The sequence below is a fragment of the Populus alba genome, chromosome 11 (genome assembly GCF_005239225.2).
Source record: "Populus alba chromosome 11, ASM523922v2, whole genome shotgun sequence".
NCBI lineage: Eukaryota > Viridiplantae > Streptophyta > Magnoliopsida > Malpighiales > Salicaceae > Populus > Populus alba.
Genome location: NC_133294.1, coordinates 4,932,071 through 4,950,547, shown reverse-complemented (window position 1 = coordinate 4,950,547; position 18,477 = coordinate 4,932,071). Strand labels below are relative to the sequence as shown.

At 33.6% G+C, this 18,477-nt stretch overlaps 2 protein-coding genes and 1 pseudogene across 2 annotated transcripts; 2 read left to right on the top strand and 1 right to left on the bottom strand.

Annotated features, from left to right (window-relative positions):
* Positions 1-525: 525 nt before the first annotated feature.
* Positions 526-1,863, bottom strand: LOC118031244 (F-box protein At5g07610). Its single transcript, XM_035035597.1, has one exon. The coding sequence runs from the start codon at positions 1,861-1,863 to the stop codon at positions 526-528; it is 1,338 nt and encodes a 445-aa protein (XP_034891488.1).
* An 804-nt stretch (positions 1,864-2,667) lies between these two features.
* On the top strand, positions 2,668-4,467 carry LOC118031256 (cardiolipin synthase (CMP-forming)-like; annotated as a pseudogene).
* A 7,946-nt stretch (positions 4,468-12,413) lies between these two features.
* On the top strand, positions 12,414-15,981 carry LOC118031255 (derlin-2.2). The gene is made up of 6 exons (XM_035035607.2): positions 12,414-12,695; positions 13,272-13,371; positions 14,261-14,475; positions 14,569-14,652; positions 14,898-14,951; positions 15,532-15,981. The coding sequence occupies exons 1-6, from the start codon at positions 12,597-12,599 to the stop codon at positions 15,712-15,714; spliced, it is 735 nt and encodes a 244-aa protein (XP_034891498.1). The 5' UTR covers positions 12,414-12,596; the 3' UTR covers positions 15,715-15,981.
* Positions 15,982-18,477: the final 2,496 nt, after the last annotated feature.

The following is an 18,477-nucleotide window of genomic DNA, read 5'->3' as shown; positions in this document are numbered from 1 at the left end:
CCTTAAAAACCCCAATCAACGAAACTATGTCAAGTTTGTGGAATGGGGTTTTCTTTTAGGATTGTTAGTAATTTCCTGGAATATAGAAATTGAGGTTTTTTCTATGATTTTGAGATAAATTCCATATATATAAATGAAAATATTATAACATATTAGTGTTATCTGTTAAGTACTTTGTAGAAAACAATTACAAAATTTTGGATGACTAATTTAACAATTTATAATTAAATTTTAATCTAATAACAAATAATTTATTATTTTAATCCGAGAAATTTATTCAAAACATCGGAGATACTCAATTATTTCGACATTTGATGAGTATAATGAAAGATAATTAAGAGAGACCTTCTCATATTCAATTTCTACCACGCTCCATAGGAAAATTTATAAACTTGAGAGTAAAAAAAGGATGGCGAGAGACTTTCCGGGATGATATATATTATAGTTCAAGGGGAAAAGGATAAAAGACAAACAAACTAACAATTGAATCACTAGTGGAGAAGGGCATTCAGTGGGTGCGAGGACTTAATTCGAAACTGGTGTTGGCCACCATGGTTGCTTGATTCCGAAGACATTTTCCAAAGCACAGAATTTATGTTCATACGGAATCCCACCAATGACTTCCAACTCTCCGGTTCGGATGTTGCACGAGATGATGTGGTAAAGGAAGCCCAAGTATACCACATCCTTATTCTCTGGGTGGAAAGCTAGTGCCCGTGCAGTGACCCTATTCTCGCTCTTTACAAAATCTCTAACCCAGGCTTCTTTGGAGAACATATTGTCGAAGGAAATCACGTGTACCATACTGAATCCTCTAGTCTCATTGTCCTTGAGCTCCCAAACACTCAGATGATCATTAGAATCTGAACGGTAGGAATTAGTGATGATCTGCATGAACCGCAACAATCCTCGGCATTCCCCGAGGCGGAAGTTAACCACCCGTAAAATGAGGCGGTCAGGATTGTTAAGAATGACGTCGGGCAATGGGGTTCGTCCTTTAAATTGGGATCCATCGATGAAAATGGTTTGACCATCTTTAAAGGGATCGTAAGCAACAACATCTCTACCATTGTACCAATGTAACTTCCCATCATGTGCTAAAACATTGGTAAAGATGAAGTCATACTGGGCACCTACCAGAAAAGACTCATTCCATTGTCCAGTCTCAGAACAATATAAGTCCACCGCGACATGGTGCTTTGCTACCTCGATAAAGCGTACAAGCCGAAAACGAGATTCATATTGTTGTCCTTGAATCCATCTCTGATAATTTGGCTGGCAAACCAACCCAAAATATATTCTTTTTGTTGTAGTTCTTATGAGAGGAGGAGGGAGGACACTCCATTGCCTGGTGAAGGGATTGCAGATATAGTAATGAGTGATAACATAATCACTGTTTTTTGCTAAGCAGAAGAGTAGATCGTTGCAGGAAGCCTTTACAGAAACAATACGATTAATGTCGTTTTCCCGTGGAAGAAATTCTAACGTGAATTCCTTGGGGGATTCCTCCTGATCAGCACCAGTTGCGAAAAAACAAAGCCTTCGATCGTTGTATCTACTAATAAAGAAGAGAGGGGGGTATTTGTGGTATGTAGCGGCATAAGAAGAATAATGGTTTCTCAGCTTGTCATTGATATGGTGCGATATAAACCTGGAAACAAAATAGGGATTCTCTAGTATAGAACACCAACCTTTGGAGACCAACTTGGAACAAAAGACTGATTTTGCTGGTGGAAGTCGAACAAGAATGTTGATCAACAGATCGGCATTCAGATTGACGAGAGAGAAATCGTTTTCTCCTCTTGCTGCTGCTTCTACTGCTTCTGCCGCTATGGATTCTGATGTATTTATTTCTCCATCCATTTGTTTCTTTTAAGTTTGGCTTTCGCCGTTTTGCTCTCTCTCTATATATATTCACACATTCTTAAAATCGTGTCATTCAAGGAATAGGATTCTTAAACTATCCGAATTGGAAGAGGTTTCTAAGCGCACTGCCTCTGCTTTTGGCGTCATACCGTTACTCACTGGGATTATATATTAAATAGAAACTGACTACAGCTATTAATCACGCAACCACCTGAGGATAAGTCCTTGGGTAATTGAATTGAACTATGATTTTCATGCCTTCAGCTAGAATTAATTAGTTAAATAAGGATTCTAAATACAAATCCTTTCTATCTAGGAAACCTTTTCCTATCTCAACAAAACTGCTAGCATTAGTGCAAGAGTTTCTTTCCTGAGCTGTTGACTTGTGATATACTTGGTTACCCCTATGTATAATGCAGAAAGCAGAAGGAATAGGATTACTGTTTGTTTAAAGATAAATAAAAAAAAAATTGCTTGTTGTTTAGACCCTAGCTATGAGATAATTACCTAAAAATTAAGTTATTTACTCACAATATTTTTTTCAAATATTTACTATTTTTTAGTTTGATTTTGACATTAATTATTCATATTTGTTTTTAAATATTTGATTATATTAAATTCAAAACCAAACCCAATATATGTTCAAATTTTCAAATAAAAGGATATATTTAAACAATATTTATGATTGGCTTCACCCAAAATGCAAAAGATGAATTTATATGACCAACTCATATCAAATCAATTTTGAAATATATTGTCAAATCAATTTAATTTTGAAATATTGTGTATGTCGCTAGGAAAATGAAAATTGATTCTGTAGAGGGTTCCTATCTTGATCCACTTGCTGATAAGGTAAGAGTGAATGCTTCATCTTCTTCAAAGCTTTAGTGTTGATTTTTTATAACTTGTAGCTGGAGTTTGTTATAATCTGCTAGAGGATAATTTTGTGCAACTTACCTTTTCATTTTATATAGGTTCTTATCGGATCAGTTGCATTGGAAATGGCACATAAGGATCTTCTACACCGTAATGTTGTCGTGATTTTGAGCATATTTTGCAGCACTTAGAATTCATATGCAAGTGCGTTGTTAGTATATATGAATATATGCGGTCAATAAATGGTAAACTATGTTATAATGTTGCCTTGTGAAGCCTGACTTGTCGGACTGGTTGTATTGCAAGATGTTGCCCTCTTCGGTGGAGCAGTTTATCATAGAGCTAGTAGCTTGGGCTGGAAGGTCTGCTGGCCGACTTGGCATTTGTCCCCATTTGTATTGTTTTTTGCTTTTATCTGTAGGTTGTCTATTCCTCCGCCTAAAAATTTGCTTGATATTTCGAATGTCTTCTTCCAGTGGACTAGTTGGTATCAAAATCTGCAGGAATGGTCCGGATTGATTAATGGAAAATTTCAGCGTCGTGCTATTACACTCCTCTGTAAAGGTCTGTATTGGTCAATTTGGATAGCGCGCAACCGCCTAATCTTCGAATCCAAGGCTCCTGATTGGGATATGATTTTTGATCTCACTTTTCACCGTTTGGCTTTCTGGTTGAAGTCCTCAGTTACAAATTTCAGCTATACAGGCTCAGATCTTTTTAGAAATCCTGAATGTATTATGAACTGGACTAACTAATTAAGTCCCTCATCACTTTGGTCTTTTCTTTCTTCATATTCCCATTGTATTCTATCTTTCGTTCAGCCCCACTTACTTGATGGGGCTGCTTATTTAATATATAATTATCTCGTTTACTATCAAAAAAAAAAGTTGGTATGATTTATTCCATCTTGATGGGACCCATCCAGTGAAGGTCGAACCTCTCCTCAAATGTAAGGTATGGATCATAATTTTTCTATTTGATTAGTCATGCACCTGAATGTGGTTTAAAGCATAAGGTTTAGGGTTTGGTTGAAGCAAAAGATATGGTAACAAAAGATATGGTAAAGAATGACGTCTCGTGATACTGTTGTCCTGTATTAAGAAACCTAGAGGTAGTTGCAATGTAGGAAATGTGTGAAGCTCTTGAAAGCTCGAAGGAAACTGGTTGCTACAGGGGTGGAAATGAAGTGCTGTCTGCTACGATAATTACCTTTCACTTATGTTAGAATACTTATGTTCATAATTGTTGGATTAGCGAGAAAAGAATCAAAGAGGATATTTTACAAATACATGTTCTAATCACTTTGGGTTATCCGCTATCAGCCACCTTAATAAAAAGAAAATAATCATAATTGTTGGATTAGCGAGAAAAGAATCAAAGAGGATATTTTACAAGTACCCGTTATAATCACTTTGGGTTATCCGCTATCAGCCACCTTAATAAAAAGAAAATAATAGATTACTTAAATCAAAAGATTAATCAATTATCCAATATATAAGCCTTGATTTTAAGCTACTTGGATTTTGGGACTTCATTAATTGGTGTCATCTGTGGGAAACAGATTAAAAAGCCATCAATTATTCTTCCGTAACTGGCTTTTTATATCCCCAATCATCATCAAAGGCATATGATCAAGACACTTATGGAATGAGAAGTGTCCCGAACCTCCCTATAGTTATTGGCACATCTACTCCATTAAAACTTCAACAACTCTTCAATAAATAAGAAAGGCTATCCAGTAATTTGTTCACTCTAAATCAAAGTATGATTTCTACTTGCCCATGGACTTAGTAAGACAATGAAACTTGGGCTATGCATTTTCCAACTTCACAAATATAGTTAGAACCTCGAGATTTTGAAAAGCTTTCAACAAGTACAAATTGAAAGTTGGTTCAAACAATTAAGCATCTTTGACACTATAATCAAATGAAAATTCATCAATAGCCAATGACAATAACAATGTAAGTATTTTGTATATGAATGACTGATTCAAAATATGTTTTCATTTTCTTCGGGCGATGCTTGAGAACCTCTTATCAACTAGTTAATGAAGGATTTGACTTGAAAAATAGCCCTACAACCTTCAAAGGATGGGATAGACCCAGTCTCCCTAGTATGATTGCATAATTTTATCTTAGAAGTGATTGGCCTGGTCACCCTAGTGCAATTTCACAACTATCTAAGGATGGGATAAGCCTCATAACCTTCTAAAAATTGGATGGACCTACTCTTTTTAATGTGATTGCACTATTTACTTTGGAAGAGATCATCACAGTCTTGCTATTGAGATTGCACAATTTACCTTGGAAGAGATTAATTTAGTCATCCTAATGCAACTCTCCAAGGATGAGATAGGCCTCATAACCTTCTAGAGATAGGATGAACCCAATCTCCTTATTGCGATTGCACAATTTACCTTGGAATGGATCGACATGATCTCCCTAATGCAATTGCACAATTCTCCAATGATGAGATGAATGTTGCCTCAACAATGGGTATAAAAGCAATCTCTCTAAGGCAACAACCCCATAACTCTAACAAATGTTTTGACTTTGTCCCCCATAATACAATAACACCAATCTCCACGTGATCTTAGCATCATCTCAATGATATGTTGGAAATATAAAGATATAATCACAACCTAAATTTATTTTTAGTTCCAAGAAAGGGGCATATCCTACTAAGATTAGACAAAATTCAAAAGGTTGATTCCTGCCAAAATTTGATAAATGTTTTTCTAAGTATGGGCATTGACCCATACAGATTTTCAATAATTTCCTCAAGGTTTTTAGACCTTATATGAAATTTTTATTATGAGTGTTGGACCAATATAGACTACCTAGGGAATTCCCTTAGTATTTTTCTAAGTATGGGTGTTAGACCCATATAAAATTTCAAAACTTTTCTTTAGGGCCTTGAACCCCACGTGGAAATTTTGCTATGGATGTTAAATCTGGGATGAAAAGAATCAAATTTATAAAATGAAACCAAATATATGTTACATGGAGAAACCCTACAATAAAGAGGTTATGTACATAAGGATAGGGGGGAAGCTTAGATGTTTATACTAGTATCTTCAGCTAGGTATTCTCCATGATAGGCAATTGCAGCCCTAACAGGAAACACATCTGCAAAATCAAGCACTAGAATTGGATGGAAGAAAGCACTGAAGTCCACTTGCATTCTTTTAAATTGATTGAAGAAATACAAGTTGGATATGGTAAGAAAGATCTTATCACTAATCATCCCGAACAAAGCTGTAAATCCCCAAAAACATTCTTGGAACTCCCTATAGGAATTCTTCAAAGCCTCTAACAAAGCTCAAGAACTCTAGACTTCTTTTTAGAAAGTAAGAAGCTCAACTCTCAAACCATCTTAAGTGGTCTACGCCTAAAAAATCTCCCGTTTTAGGATATCCATTTGATTATGAATAACTTGAAGCAGTTTATCATTGAAGCCTAACTAAAGAACAATGTCTTGTATCTATTCCTTTAGTGATGAATAGTCCACCTTAATGCTCCTTAATTTGGCCTCCACAATAGTCTTCTCCTTCTTTAGTCACTTGAAGGCGACCTAGTTTGCCTTATTTTTGGTAATGACCTCTCTTCCGTGATTTTTTTTTGCCATCTAATGCCTCTTGGAATAAAGGCACACTATAAAAGTCTACCAAAAATAAGTGTTGGGAAAAATGGTTGTAAAACCAAACGACAAAGAGAAATGATAAAGTTCAACACATTGAAGGTTATTTGTCCAGTTAAGGCTAAATAGATATAATAGCTCTCATTAGACATCATTGAGAAGTTTGATGTAATGGTAAGGATCCTCTCTAATAGTCTTATCATTTCTAGGCCAGTCTCCTTAAGGCTTAAACTCTTACCTACAATAACCTTTATGAGTCACCTCTCCTCATCTGTCAAGGTGGGGAAACTAAAGAAAGCTCAATAAATACTGAGATTAGGAAAAGTATCCTCAAATTCAACTTCCTTAAGAACAACCTAAATAAAAAGCCTAACTGTTGTAACCTCTACAAAAAAAAGTTAGAAGTTGAGGTAAAGGAAATATCACCATGTGAACCTTTATGTTTAAGGCTAAAACACCAATTTCTATAAAAATGGAGACCTTTCTTCTCTTAAAATGTGCCTTAGGCATGCAATCACTTTAAAAGGGGTCAGATTTGTTTGACCCCCAGGCAAGAGAGTGTGACTACCTGTAGCTTTTATTTCTGAGAGAGGTTAGGCTCCTACCATTGCATCCTCATGGATAGGGATTTCATCGATGATGATGATGGAGTTACCATTCATCTCTTCTTTAGTCTTATCTTTACTCAAGATAAGAGACGAAGACCCTTTCAGTGAAATCTCCTTTGCAAATCTTATTGAAGTTTCTCCTTCTCCTTCAGCTATTAGTCATGTCATAACCTAATTTTTTTATTTTTTATTTCTATTTTTATTTTTATAAAATAAAATAAAAAAGAAATGGAAAAATTTGAATGAATAAAGAAAAATTAAGATTTGGGTCAAGACAACACCAAACAGGAAGTTTTTGAGGATCAACTAGGGAGGAACTATAAATTTAAGGTTCAATTTTGTTAGAAATTGAAAGAATTAATAAGTTTGGGGACTTAATTGAGCTTTGAATTAGTTTAATTAATGAAATCAAAGGCTTAATTAAAAAAATATTAAAATTTACAACTGATTTAGGTCAAAAGTAAACAGCCATAACAAGGAAGAAAAAAAAAAAAAAAGCCCACAATAAAGAGGGAGTAAAGGACATAAAGAAAGACAAGAAGAGAACAGGAGAACAAACGAGATAGGAAAAAAAAAAAAAAAGATGAACAAATAGAGAAAAAGGCAGAGAAAAGAAATGCAGAGAGAACATGCAGGAGATAGCAGGAGAAGAAAACTAAAAGAAGAGAAGACTAAACATTAAAGGAGAGGAGAAGCCAGGAGAAAAAGAGCAAATCCTAGCCTTGCTTTATCCCCAAGTAAGTTCTTCTCATTTCCCTCGTCTTGCCATTTTTAATTAACCATCTACTATGCAAAGCAAGTGTGAATTAATTCACAAATGCTCGCTGCTACACGGTTTGGTCACTGGTTTGGGCTAATGACTAAGTCGGTCCATACAACTAGGCTGGATCCAGCCCTTCTAAAAAAATAAAAATAAATTATAGTAAAAAAAAATAGTTTCCTTTTTCTTTTAATCCAAATTTTATGGGTTTATTCATTAGCGCTAGAGTTAAAAATACTATACTTTTTGGGTTACGTAATATTTATATCAGGGTTGAAAATATTTGTAATCGAGTATTCACTAATGCTAGAGTCAGAAATATCTTAGGCAAACTATGAAAAGTATAATACAAAAAACTCTTAGCAATTTAAGACAAACTAGCAATGTAGACTGCCTCAAGTAGGACTCTAAAGGGGTAATAGTATCTTCTATTTTGCGTAATCAATCTTGTACCATAGAATCTTTGTTGACCAGTTAGGATTCCTAATGATCATAATACTAGGTAGCGACTCCTTAAACTAGACATTTTCCCTTAAATAACAATATGTCAAATAACTTTTTTTTTTCATGAAAATTTTTTAATTGGTCGTCGCAATGTCCGGGTGTGACAAGTCCTCCAAAAAAAACAAAGTCAACAGTGAACATAGATGTAACAAAAATAAAAAGGGTAAGAAAGCTGCATACTTTACAACATAACTTAGTAGTGCCCTCTGGCCATTCTATTGACTTCATACTCGGTTAAGACCGATGTCAATATAGCATATGTCTTCCCCTAATCCAAGCTCAGATAGGGTTTATTGTTGACTTTAAGGGAAGGTATCCTCTAATAGTGGGAGCAACCCTAAATATATTACATCTCATCTCTAGGGCTGGCTAGCCTATTATACCTCACTATTAGCCACCTCCTCCTTTATTTTTTTACATAAACAGGTTTTCCCTGTAGGGTTCCTTTCATGGCTTTTATGGGTCTATTGGTAAAGTTAAAGAACCAATGCATGTTATTGTCACCATTAGTGCTAGCAACCAAATGATAACATGTCTTAAAAACACTAATTATAGGCTCAATGATGATGAGCCTAAGAAACTTATCAAAGGCGGACAAGATTATCCACTTGTTGTGGTGCAACTGACTTAGATCCAATTGATAATATCTAAAAAACTCCTTCACAAATCCTTGGAGATGGAAGGTGTACCTTAATGCATACATGTAAAAATGAGTTGTAATTTCCAAATGACCTTAAACAAAGCTTGAGGTCAATTGGTTGATATGCTCAGCCTTGGCAAAAATTTAAGTTGTGTACTCTTTTATTTGTTAAACATTAATGAACTCAATATTATCCACACCTAAAATGCTAAGGGAATCATCCTCAAAGACCTAAGGCAGCCTTCCTCTCCCCAAAGGTTCATTAATAACAACGGAAGAAGTACTTCTCCTCTAAGGAGAACTACTTTCCCCTACCAGAAATGGATGTTAGGGCTCCACCTCTTTTAGTTTTGGGGCCTAATCTAATGGATCCATATCCCATGTTGTTTCCCCTAGTCCTAGGTCAAAACCAAAACTCCTCATCAGAGGCAACAACATTCTTTTTTCTAGAGATACATCTTACTTTTTTTTGGTCTAATTTTCTGTTTAAAGTAGAGAATGAAAAAAAAAATGCTTTTGGCATGAAATACCTAGAATGAGGGATTCTTCTTGGATTATAGCAAAATTGGTTTGAGGTTTTTTCAAATGGAGTAGTTTTTCAAAAATTACAAAAAGTGAAAGTAAAAGAAAAGATAGAAGCAACAATGACTACAGTTATAAAGAAAACATCTTTCCACCCCCACTGTTAGATAAATAATCTTTCATGTCATCTCAAATCTTCAAAAGTCCATTCAGTTATCGTATTGAATGCACATTAACGTTTTATTTCCTAAGGGATACCTCTTTTTTAAAAAGATAGGTCACTTGATCATCCCTTTCAAATAAAAATGAGACACATTGCCATAAAGAATCCCAAAAATTTTATAAAGACAAATCTCATGAGGAAGTTAAAAAGTCCCTCGTTAATGGGATATAAAATTCTCAAGTAAAATGACTTTTTTAAAGCTAGTAACCTTTCAAAATCTTTGCATAATAAAATGCAAAGACTTGGGGAGCTACTGATGAAAATCATATTTTATGTTATTTTTTTCATAGAATCCATATTCAACAAAAGAACCAAAGACAAGGTGATGACCCAAAATCATTGAGCTTAGCTACGCATTAAGCTCATTTATATGTGGGTCTGACAGCTTGCCAGACCCAGCATCCCTAGACTCATCTATGCACAAAGCCTAGGTATATGTAGGACTAGTAGGCTGTCAAACCTAACATCCTTAAACTTAGCATCTCACTAAGCCTAGATGGATGTAAAATTGATAATCTTTATAGGTTTTCTATTGGGTCACGAGACTCCATTCATTTTTGTCATGACCCTTAACATAAATAGTTAAGGTCAAAGATACTCATCTTTTTATATCCCTAAGTGTATAAAAGTCTTCAAAATAATTTGTTACTTTATCTCTCATTAATGACATATAAATGATATTTATCTCTCATTAATGATGTATGGGGGATATTTATCCATCTTTAAATGTTATCAAGGTAAGATGACACTCCAACTCCTTCTCTCCATAAAAGGATAAGGTTTATATGATCAACTTCATATACAACCAATGATATCTAGTTAAAGCCAAGTGATAGACATAAAAGGATTTTACAGCATCCTTTCAAGAATCAATCAATCAATCTTATATGCAGAAGATAAGATAAGTGACATGGGAAATAGAGGCAGAACTAAGGGTGCAACTCCCTCTAAAATTTAAATTTAAATAGTTTATAATGTTAATAAAATATTTTTTTTATTTTATAACATATCCCTTTCTAGTTAAAAAAAAAATACATTTTTTTAATCATTTTTAAATATTTTATAGAAAATAAGATTTGAACGTTTCATAATATGATTATAGAGAACAAAGAAAAAAATAGATTTTCTTGTTAAATGCTTTTTATATTCTAATTTTTCTTTGTTTTTTTTATATAAATTTAGCACTGTAAATTAAAAAAATAGAGGAAATAGCACAATTTGAAAGAATTTTTTTGAAATAGCATAGTTTATATATATCGCGATTCAGAATTGCGACATCATAAGTTTTCATGGTTCTGAACCACAACTTCCTTAAATGTCATGTTTGTGAATGGCAACGAGCGAGAAATTTAATCATATTATCTCAGTTTAGAGGTGCCAACCTATTATGGCGCAACTAGATCTTTTCCAAGATCTAGATCTATTCAACTAATCTATAAAAACATTCATTAGATCATCTACATAGTCTTATTAGGTCAAATCCACCTATAGGTATATCAGATCTCCATCCAAATGTTTAGAACCTTCAATTTCTATGCTTCATTAATAGTTGAAAATAGACAAACATGGTAAGCAATTCCCTTCAATAAAGTAATTCATTGTAGGGTGTAACTCTTTTGGTGGTTGTCTCAACTCCAGAACACAACATATAAAGGAGTCATGTTTTTTAAACACAATGTTTATTTAATATCCATTTTTCAATTGCAACTTCTTTGTATTTTGCAGTTTAGAACAATGACAAACATAAACTATATTATTTCACTAATATTTTTTATAATTGTATTATTTTGCCAAAAGTTAAAATTTTATATGCTTCCTTTCTCTTTTGTAAAATATCCATAATGCTTAATTTTGGATTCTCATATGATTGAATTGAAGATTAGAAGATACTTAAAATGATTACTTAATATTCATTTCAAAAAACCAAATATGGATAAGGATAATATATTCTAGTTATTGTTTTTTAAAGTGTTTTTTAGTTGGAAATATATTAAAATAATATTTTTTTTTAAATTTATTTTTGATATCAGTGTATCAAAACGATCTAAAAACATTAAAAAATTAATTTAAAATAAAAAAATATTTTTTTAAAAAAATATTTTCAAAATGAAAAAACAAATAGGAGAGATTTTAATGTAGCTTCACCAACCAATTTTCTTCTTTTTTTTTGGCCCTCAATTCTTTTTTCAAACTGACTCTAATGGCTAAACTATTGGTGAATTTGTCAAAATATTTGAAGGACAAATCAATTTAAAAGAAAAGAAACCAAAGTTTTTTTTTTTTTTAATTTGGGTTGAATTTCATTTTTTAACCCATTTTTAGGTTTAAATGTTATTATGTGGTTTAGAAAGGCTTTAATAATATGTTTTAGTTATTTTTAAGTAAAAATAATTGAAAATAAATTTTTAAATCAAAAAATTATCTCATCCAAATTTCCAGCCATCGTAAACAAATAAACAATTAATAATTTGTATTAAAAAATATCATTTTAAAGTTTTATATAATGAATCCACGCGGTTAGGTTTTTTTCTCAACTTAGATTTTTATCCTTTGTTAAATTTTAGTATGAGCGGAGCGCGGGACAGTAACCTCGTAATAACCCTTTAATTTTATTTTTTAAAAAAAAAAACAAGAAAACAAGTACCACATTTCCATAAACCCAAAAACTAATAACAATTCAATTGGTTCGTGGAACTCACTCTCTTTCTGATTGGGCCAGCATAGTCACAAGGATCAAGCAAGGAACTTTAGCTGGATACCATACCTTATAGCCTTCCAAGATCGTACTTTTCATTCACCTCTTTCTTTGATTCCTTAAAAAAGCACCAAAATTCTCTACTGAAAACCATCTTCATTAGAAAATCGTTATTTCTATTCTGGGTCTAAAGAGTTTTCAGCTGAAACATAAAAAATCAGATATTTTTAGAGGTTACTTGTACAATTATTAATTCTTAATTAATGGCTCAAGCAGTGGAGGATTGGTATAAGCAGATGCCAATAATTACTCGCTCTTATGTCACAGCTGCAGTTGTTACCACCATTGGTTGCTCTCTTGATGTATGCCTGCCTGCTTGCCTTTTCTCACTTTTTCTTCTCTTTTTAAACTTTGTATTTGTGTTTTCTTCTTTTTTTTCTGTGTTTTAATATGTGGGTTTTGTTTGTTTTGATGGGATAATGAATGGTAAATTTGGTTTTAATGAAATGGGCTTTGTTGTTTTTTTGATGATTCAAATGGGTTTGATTTAATTTTGTGAATGATAGGTTTTTTTCTTTGATTTTCGTTGTGGGTTTTGTTGTTTTTGAAGAGAAAAAAAGACAACGTTTTGAGTTATTCTGTTATTGAATAATTTCAACTGGGTTTCGTTCAGTTCTGTAAGTTGTAGTTTCCCTTTTGATTTTCTTTGAAATTTGTGTTTGTTTTTATTTCTTGATTTTTTTGAAGAATGTTGAAATAATTAATTTGGATATTTGGAGCTTGAGTTAGCTATTGCTTTTGGTATTAGACTTAAGGAGTTAAATTTGATTCATTCTGGGTTTTTATTTATCTTGGCATTTGTGATTTTGATGGGTTTATAAAGGTGAAGGAACTTCTTTTATATTTAATTTAGCTCTGGTTTTGTTTGTTTTGGGCAGATAATATCTCCTTCTAAGCTGTACTTAAACCCTAAACTTGTGATGACGAATTATGAGTTCTGGCGCCTAGTCACTAATTTCCTTTATTTCCGTAAGATGGGTAAGTTTTCATCTGGGTGTTAGTGGTGATTACCGATATCAGAAATGTACGAAAGCTTTCAACTTTATGGTATATGTATCAATTCTTTCGTCTGCACAGCCTCTAGCATCTTAATATCAGAAGGTTCCAAGCTTTGTCTAGCTCCTTCGGTGACCTGTGAACAGGCTCCTAGGTGTAGTGAAATGAGAATTTCACATTCGTTTTGCATCTCTATTATAAGAGGGTCCTGAATTGGATTTTAATATCTGCATATCCATAAACAAAGATGTAGATATACTATGAATAGAAGAGTTATTGTAAACTTTGGTTGAACAAGTTCATTGTGAGCGTTGCAGTGTTTTGCCTGGTCAATTTTATGACATTTGCATATATTACAGCATGCGATATCCAAGTTTTTAACTGCCTATCTTCTTCAAGCAAAAATTAATATTCAAGTGCAAATTCTTCAATGAAATGCAATTTTTTTTTTTTCAAGTCTAAATCTTAAGACTTCAGTTCCAAGGAAAGTGATTATCAAATTGTGAATGTTATCATTCTACAGAGGGAACCTGCGTTCTGTGTTGGGAATCAACAATTAATTCCTAAAACTGAATCGGGCACTTCTAATATACCATACCAAAATGTTGCAGATGATGGAGTCTGTTCGGATAGCTGATTAAACTTGCACTTTATGGCTTTTTTTTTTCCTTCCATGAAAGCATCTTACATCCAGGGGTGCTTTTTACTGGAAAGTTTGGTTTTCTTATATCTTTTTGTTATGTCAAATTCCTTATTCACAATAAAGATAGGGTTATGTGTTCTGACTGCTTATGATATACTTGTGTTCTTGCAGTTAATTTTTTTTTTAATCACCAACTGTCTTTCTTAATGTTCTTCTTCATGATGCCAGACTTGGACTTTATGTTCCACATGTTCTTTCTTGCTCGATATTGCAAACTTCTCGAAGAGAACTCTTTCAGGGGAAGGACTGCAGATTTCTTTTACATGCTCTTGTTTGGTGCTAGTGTTTTGACTAGCATTGTCATAATTGGAGGAAACATACCCTATCTGTCAGAATCGTTTTCAAAAATCATATTCCTGAGCAATTCATTGACCTTCATGATGGTTAGTTACTTTCTTACATTCTAATATCATTTTGATAACTCTTTTTTGAGTAAACTCCTACAATTTTTTTTTTAAATTCTTTCATCTATACAGGTTTATGTCTGGAGCAAGCAAAACCCCTTTATCCACATGAGTTTCTTGGGCCTCTTCACTTTCACAGCAGCTTACCTACCATGGGTGAGTGAGCTTTTAATGAGCATTTGATCTGTTTTTCAGCTTAATCATGTAAGTTTGTCTCATAATGATAACATGTACTTCTGCCTGCCATCTGTTTGTAGCTGCTCTAACATTCACTTAGAATCAAACTGATACATGAGCTGTCCTAATTAGGGTTCGAACTGTGATGTGTTTCAAGTTGAATTATCTTGAAAGTCAATGTAGAGGCAAGTAGTAACACTGTTTTCTCCCTTGTTTTTCACCAGGTTCTCTTGGGATTCTCTGTTCTTGTTGGTGCCAGTGCTTGGGTGGATCTGCTGGTGTGTTTTATGTGCCATCGTTAATTCCATGTTTGTGCTTTTATGTTACATACATTAGCAAATTCTTAACCATGCTCACTTGGAAATATTTGCCTGATTGGATATGAACTTCAATGTAGTTCTTGTTTAATCAAACCCTGGATGTTCTGTCATTGGCATTCAAGTTTTGAAGAAACTTAAATATAGATGAGTACCTCCCATGACTTGTCCTTATCATTATCCAAAAAAATGAAAAGAAAAAAGAAACACTAATACTGATTGTAAATGTTGTGCTGTAAGCTGAGACAAGACATGTTGCTTTACTATAAACTGAGCCATCTTCCAGTTTTTGATGTATTGCTTGATGTAGTGAGAGATCAAGGACTTCCACCGTTATCCAGTCACATTATACTTACGAAGTCAAGAAGTATCTTTGAACTCCGATCAAGCTGGAGCCATTAGAATGTGTGGCTCCTCTAGGTTTAATTTGTGTTATATAAAGATCCTCCTGACTTTGATGTCAAATTTCCTGTTAATCTGACTGCCTTTTTGTCATGTGACTCTTGGTTTCCTTATTTTAATTGTAACTTTTCTGATACAGGGGATGATAGCGGGTCATGCTTACTATTTTCTTGAAGATGTGTATCCACGAATGACAGGTCGTCGGCCCCTACGAACCCCAGGATTTATTAAATCTCTATTTGCAGATGACGCTGTTGTGGTAGCACGGCCAGCAAATGTGCGTTTTGCTCCACCTGCAGAGGAGCTTCACCAAGGTCGATGAGATACCCAGAAAACATAGGCTGATGAATAGTAACGTTTGGTTACAGTGGCCTGCCCTTCAAAGTAGTGGGAAATATGGGTGGACTTGGTTATTTACCTGACATGTCTTCAGAGATTAACTTTGTAAATGATACTGCTGCTGCTGGATTTTGGAGACAAGTTTTTCGCATTTATGTTAAGAATAGATGCTTCTGGTTGATATAGGATTTTTCTCCTTCGTGCGTTTCTCATGCTCAATCAAATATACAGCGAGTTTGATTTTCTGGAACTCGATGATTCCTCGTCATTTATCACAGAACTGATGGTATATTTTCTGGTTCAATTGAACTTTTGGTCCGACTGTAGAGAATGGAACCAGAAATGCTAGCTGACGCTTGTGTAGCAAAACAACAGCAAACATTTTATTTTTTAGGCTAAGGTATGTTCTTACTGATTATATTACAGACCCAAAAAAAAATGATCAGCTGCATATTTAACTTATTAAAAACAGCAGAGGAGTGAAAATCTAAACAGGAAATGAAGAATACAATGGAATTGCTGTTAAACTTAGAGAGCGTTTTAGAAAAAAACTCCTCTCTCGAAAGAGTATAAAAGCATAAAATCTATACAAGTAAATTTATAGCCTTTAGAACATTAAAACTATCATATACAATTAGCTTAATACTAGTATATGCTAGTAAGGTACTAATAAAGAGAAGATTTACAAACAAAGAAATTAGTTGTCAAAGCTATACAAGGTATGGAATTTACATTTAATAAATGGCTACCTAACTTTTTTTTTTTACATCCCCAAGCTGATAAATCTAATATCAATTTGATTACAAGAAAATAATATCATTGGTGATAGCTTTGGTGAAGATATCCATGATTTGTAGAGTAGTGAAAATATATGGAAGCGTAATAATTTTGTAGTTAAAGGCCTCCCAAATTAAGTGGAAGTCAACCTATATGTGCTTCATACATTTATGGTAAATGGGGTTATCAGCAATTTGAATGATGTTAGTATTGTCAGTATGTAATGGAGTAGGGTGAACTTGGAAGAAACCAAGCTCTTTGAGGAGACCACGTAGTCAAATGATTTCGAATTAGGTAATAGACATGGTGCAGTACTTTACCTCAATGGAGAACTTGGAGATGCAATCTTGCTTCTTGCATTTCCAAAAAATAATAGCATCACCAAGAAATAAACACCATCTTGTAATAGATTTTCTAGTGTTTAGATAGTCAACCCAATCAACAGCAGAAGAATAAGCCACAACTAGGTGTACCAAGGATGTATTGAATGATGCGACGAACATCAACAAGGTTGAGATGTTAGGGGGCTTGCATGGACTTGTTGACGGTGTTGAACAATATAAGAGATATCAAGTTGAGTGATGGTGAACTAGATGAGACTACCAGTTAGCTTTCTTTATAGAGAGGGGTCTTCAAGAAGTTTCCCTTTGACGTTGATATTTCACATTAATTTTCATGGATGTGTCAACAAAAGTAGAGTTCGTGAGACACGTTAAATGAATTAGATTTTAAATATATTTGTTCTAATTTAAAAAGATACCTTTATGCCAACAATGCACCTTTAACCCCAAGAAATAGGTGAGTTACCTAAAAAGTTTTTCCTATGAAAACTAGAATTCAATAATTTTTTAACCTCAAAGATAGTTGTCATATAAAAACTAATGAAAATAATGTCATTTACATTAACAAAAAGGATGAGTATGCCATTAGATGTTCTCTGTAGAAAAAAAAAAAGAGTTATACAAACTCTAAGTGAATGAAAACCTAAGGAAAGATGCAAAATTTTTCAAACCATGCTCTTGGTGCGTATTTCAACCATACAAAAAACAATTTAGTTTGCAAACATCAAAAGGTAAGAAAGTAGGCATACTAGAGGAAGATTTCAAGTAAACTTCATCATTGAGACCACTATGTAGAAATGCGTTCTTAACATCCATCTTATGTAAAGGCTAGGAGAGAGAGGTGGAAAGGGCTATGATTGTACACATAATGGTCATCTTGGTGACTAGTGCAAATGTCTCATCATAGTCTAGGCTATACTCTTATTTGCTACCACTAATCGAGCCTTGTAACGATCTATGGATCCATTAGAATGAAGCTTGATAGAAAACACAAATTTACTCACAATATGTTTTATAGATGAAGGACATATAATAACATTTAAGTGTGGTTTTCTTATAGTGCTCAAAGTTCAGTTTCAATAGCTTTCTACTAACACTTATGCACCATTGCTTGTTTATAACTCAATGGAATAGGAATAGAAGACAAAGTGGATATTAAAGGTAAAGGAGTTTTGAAACTAAACCTATCTAGGGGTTTACGAACCTAAGTATCATGTCTAAGAAGAGAAAGTGTAGTTGTTGGAATAGAATTAACAGTTAGGGGATAATCTGGAGGGGAATCAAGAGATGTTGGAATCCAAGTTGATGGGGAGTGGGATCGTCTCTAGTATACTAGGAAGGCTTAAGAGTTATTGGATCTACAAAATGATTAGAAAAATAATGGCAGAACATAAAATATAAGGGAGATAGAATCATGATGAGTTTGAAAGAAATATTGATTTTCTAGAAAAAAAAAATACATTTCTAGAAATGTGAATACAACCTGGATTTGGATCATGGTGAAGAATTTTTCTTTTTGGTGTTTAGAATATCTTAGAATAGCATATTGGATAGACTGATCTATAATTTTTATGCATTCGTGTGTAAGAAGATGAACATAACACACACATCCAAATATATAAATTGTA